Genomic DNA, 4,965 nt, shown 5'->3' with positions numbered 1-4,965 from the left:
GCAAATATGAGTCAAGATGTGCTTTGGCATGCAGTGAAAAGACTTTTTTTGGTTTTGCCTAATTTAAAGCCTAATTAGATTGTATTTCTACTTTATGCTTTGGATTCAGATTAGTTTCAATGAAGCCTGTGAAGTTTTAAAAAGCTGTTGACACGTCTCAATAAAGTAATGAATCAAAGCCTCAAAGGCTGCTTAGGCGATCAGCGTCATTTCTTCTATATTTTATTTCATTTTTGTTATATTTTAAGAACGAAAAATCGTAAACGCTATTATTTTTATTTCCGTTAACTAAAATGGACACCTACTTTTAGCGTAGTTAGTTATAGTAACCGTATTTTGGTGTTGGCAAGCTGTACGTGAGCACGTTTCGTTTTGTCCGACTGCACGTGAATGCAGCGCTGCTCCCATCCTACGTGAATGCAGCATAAACTGTTGAGGTGATCCATGGCAACAGAGGAGCAGCAGCCAACCGCCGAGCCTGTCCTACACGCTCACACACACACATAACCCCAGTCTCTACTCACTTCTTCCTCAGTGTAGCCGGAATGTACCGAGGAGGAATCACTGTTAACGGCTGCCGCTGACAAATTTCTGTATCAAGGTGACCGACCGGGAGCCAACCCGCCAACCAGCTCCCTGGAAACGGCTGCACATCAGCGCCAGGTGACAGCAGACTGGACCCGCTGAAAACGGACGCATAACGGACAAGATGGTAGTAGCTCATGTTTCCGGACCTTAAAATTACTCATTTCACCCCTCTGGTGTACTATTACCCCGACAGAAGCAAAAATGAAACCAATTCTTAACAGTCTGTGGGCTCAAAAGGCTTCATATTTCTGATTTTTTTTTCCGGCAAAAACATAAATCCTCCACAGTCCCAGTCCTACACACCGCTCATTAGCACCGTCCAGTTTATTATTGTAATTACTGCCCATATCTTTCTCGAGCATCTGAGGCATCATCGTGAAGATGGCGACTGGGTCGGGTTGGCAGCAGCGCTACTGCCCTGCCGGTCAGGGGAAATTTAGCACATCCTCGGCATCCAGCATGTCTTTTCAGTCCGGCATCGCCATGGAATATACCCAAGACCTACACCTGAAGATGAGCAAGAAGATAGCACAGCTAACAAAGGTAAGGATCCTTTTTTAGGAGGCCTCCTCTGCACTCTCTCTTCAACCCTTGGGTAAGACCCTGTACCTGCTGTTCTGGTGTGAGAACTGGGCACCAAACTCCATTGGAAATTTGCCCGTTTAGCAATTAAACTTGTGTCGGTTTACATGTCTAACGAGCACAACAAGACTGACATTTTTAGTGGATCTCCTGGGTGTTCTTGTACTTTCGGGGTCCATTTAAGGCAACATTTATTCGTCTGATAAAAAATAATTAACTCCTAAAGTAGGATATGCTCACTACAGCTGTAAATCGCTTTGGTTTAAAGGAAGTTAAAGTTGGATTTAAGTTAAATGCATGCTGCTTGGTGTTTGAATTGTGAGCCGAAAGAAGCAGCAGCTCTGAATGCCTCATGGCATACTGAAATCTAAAAGCATACAAAAGCCGTCAAAGTTTGATATTTTATTTTAGTGAGTTTGGCGTGATTTCTTACCTGGGAGGTACGAGCTGCCCCAAGGTCTGCTTGGATGCTGCATTTTAAGCGAGCAGCGGGTCATCACAATATCAGCCATCTCATTCATTAATCATCTTTAGCAGCACAGACTCTTCCGGCATTTAGTTTTACTTCTCATGCATAAGTGTTGTATGCAGTTAAACTAAACCCTTCCTGAAAACTTTGATCCCTCATAGTATCAAGCATTATGCAATTATACAAATTTGTGTACTGTATATATTTTGGAGATCATTTACAGTATATATGGTTGCTCTAGACCAGCAGACTTGAATGATATTCCTCTACACCACCCGCATCTATGGTCTTTCAAGGGCATTTTAAATGATTTTCACCTCACAGCGGGATCAGTTCTTTTATGTCACTTGCCAAACTTTGGCGTCTCCAAAACATTGGCTCCATGTCAGCACATGTTTCTGGCTCCAGGGTGTCCTTATCATCGAGCTGGGGGGTCCACCAGGCACTTGTACATGTTTCCAGGTGTCTTCTGAAGGGTTTGATGCCTGGAGTTGGTGATATATACTCTGAGGATTTGCCTTTGACTTCTAAGTATAAGATTTGTGCTCTTTTTGTGCTGAGAGAGTGGATGCTTAAAAAAAACAAAAAAACAACAATTCAGCAGCCTTGGGCTAGGTGTGTGCCAAGCCTTAGTGCAGAGTGGACTCTTTAAAGTCACAATGAAATAGAAAAGGGTCTTTTTGACCGTTGTAGCTAATTAACCATCGTAATATGCAGCATAGCTTTTAATAATAATTTAAAGGAAATTTCACATGTAATATTTTTGTATTTTTTGCATACATTTTTTAACTTCTTAGTTTTTGTGTTTATTTGCCACAGTTTTGTTCAAATATTATGTAATGTTAAAGGCACAGGGATTTTTCTTCATGGTAACGTTTGGTATTTTATATGAAGATCCAACAGACCCCCTGCCAAAAAACAGTTATGTTTATTTTGATTTCATTTATTTAAGTTTAAAAGACATTTTTGTGTATGGCTACTGCAATGCCAAAAGAAATGTTAAGAAACAACAATACCTTTTTTAAAAACTATTGTTTTAACTATTATTTTAATTATGGAGGCAAAGTATATGATAGTGGAGCTTATTGTGAAGCAAAAAACCTTGCTTCTCTCAGCCTAGCTGCCTGGGTATGGTCATGTTTTGAATTTAATGTCCTAATTTAACATTGTCTCGTGTCTAAAATTGAATTTTACTTCCTCTGCTGTGATTTTTTTTTTTTTTGGTCTTCACCTGTGTCTCGTTCCTTCCAGATCTCTCCACTTTCCTGATTACCCTATGTGTATAAATAGTCCTGCCCCTTTCCCTTGGTCTTTGTTGTGATGTCTATATCTGTTCCTGTGCGTGCCTCATGAAAGGTTTGCTTTTAAATATTTAGTCTGCCTGGAGTCCTGCATTTAGGTCCTTAATTCTGACACCTAGGTGCAGGTGCTGTGTCCCGTCATCTGACAGCCCAGTCAAAAGAAGAACTGATTACAGACGTTAGTCCTAATTTTTCAGTTCACGCTTTGGTGTGCCTTGGACAGAGAATATTGGAAAAGCACAAATATATTCTTTTCAGTGAAAAGCTGATGTGTAGACTATAACATTAATTTCTATAATATTATGTAGTAATGCTGCCTTTTTGCATAATTCTGGACAACAGAAGCAGACAAATTTGGGTGCAACAAAATTATTATTAGGATGGTTTACAAGGAGCTAAACATAACCCCCTTAACATTGGGTTGTCAGACTATATTTTGCTTATGAAAAATGTTCTCTTAACATAGTGTTAGAATTGCTAGAACTCAGTGGATTCTAAGGAGGTATAAAAATGAATTAAATAAAAAGTACTATGCTTACTAAAAAAGTAAGCATAGAAATAACAAATAATATACAACATCAATCTTTTCATCACTGTTAAAAAATCTGGACTCTAATGCCGTATATAAACTGCACACTCCAGTTTAAACACTGGAGTGTTTTTATAATTTACAGTTTTTGTGTTATAGTGTTGATAAACCTAACCTCACAGTGGACAGGACTCATGAAAGTTTTTTTTTCATTGTCTATCCAGGTAAATCCTCACTTCCAGTTCCATTTTTGTTTCCAGTTCTGCACCTGTACACTTACCACGGATCATCGGTCAGCAACAGGGTAGAAAACATTTAAATCAGGCACTTCTATGAAAGCCTGCATGATGCTGCAGAGTAGTTTAATCTACATTTTCTCAGTGAGAGTCAGCTTTTAATCCATTTCATTTAGAATTCCAATTCAAGGTGCTAAACTGTTAAAAAATAAGATCATTCATAGTTTAACTAAATATTTTTACTTGCAGTCTATCAAGAAAACGGCTGATATTTTGATGTGTTTACCAACAAGATTGTTTTTTTTTTTCTCTCTTCATCAACACTTCCTTCTTGATATATTGTCTTTAATGCCACTGTTGGCTCTTGTATAGGAAGTATAACAACAAAACATGAATTTAAGACAGTGATGGGAAACACAAAATAGCAATTTACACAATTTTTACTGCACCTGTATCCCAATAATTCATTTACAATAAAAAATTTGAGATTGGCATCAAATATTTACATTAACATAAGAAAAATAACTAATGAAACAATGCCATGGAATTTAAAAATGACATATATTTCATTTTTATTAAGCCATTTTCAGCCTATATATTGAAGTACAAGAAAAAATGTCTTCAAAGAAAAAGTGGAGAAGCACTAATTTCATAGCGGCATTAAAACGCAATGAAACAGAGGCTGAGATAAAACCGTATTTCCAGTGAGTGTGCACCAACTGACACAATAGTAGATGTTGTTTTCATACGCCAAGTCACATGATCACCACACGTTCCCACAGGCGACACATCTGAGCCTCGTGTCTCCAGTGCCTTGTTGTGTTGGGCCATGACAAAGCAGGGGAGGGGAACAGGCTGATAGCATTCGGCCCATCTGCTGACCGCTGATCTCTGCAGAGTGAGAGATGCATTCAGGAATAAATAGCAACCTTGGAACCTCTCTGAGCCACTCTCGTGACACATCTCTGCCTGGATGATTTCCAGCTCGCTGTCACAGAATGATTCGGGAGCGACTGACGCATCTCTTTTGTCCCGTATTTTAACTGAATTATCTGAATCTATAGTGTCTGCTTTACAAGTTATGATTTTTCAAAATCTTTTGTCTTTTTTCCCTTATTTCGTTTTTATAATCTGGTCATGATTTTTAATCCTGATAACTAGGGCTGAACGATTATGGAAAATAATCTAATTGCGATTTTTTGCCCCAATATTGCGATTGCGATGCGATATGCGATTATTTTTTAAGGTCTTTGTCTTCTG

General features: G+C 38.7%; 1 protein-coding gene across 5 annotated transcripts in view; it reads left to right on the top strand.

Moving 5' to 3' along the window:
* Nucleotides 1–394: 394 nt before the first annotated feature.
* LOC102192866 (protein FAM184A-like) overlaps nt 395–4,965 on the top strand; it is a 217,913-nt gene continuing 213,342 nt past the window's right edge. For 3 of the 5 annotated variants that reach the window (XM_013915605.1, XM_005751837.2, XM_005751840.2), the window contains exon 1: nt 395–1,131. In XM_013915605.1, coding sequence (XP_013771059.1) covers nt 970–1,131 — 162 coding nt within the window. In that variant the 5' untranslated portion in view covers nt 395–969. The remainder of the gene's footprint in view (nt 1,132–4,965) is intronic. The other 2 variants (XM_005751838.2, XM_005751842.2) reach the window with 2 other exon arrangements.

This window comes from Pundamilia nyererei, unplaced genomic scaffold, assembly GCF_000239375.1.
Source record: "Pundamilia nyererei isolate P.nyererei 1_Seehausen unplaced genomic scaffold, PunNye1.0 scaffold00329, whole genome shotgun sequence".
In the NCBI taxonomy this organism is placed as follows: Eukaryota; Metazoa; Chordata; class Actinopteri; order Cichliformes; family Cichlidae; genus Pundamilia; species Pundamilia nyererei.
The sequence above is the reverse complement of the archived record's forward strand: the minus strand, read 5'-3'. Positions and strand labels throughout refer to the sequence as shown.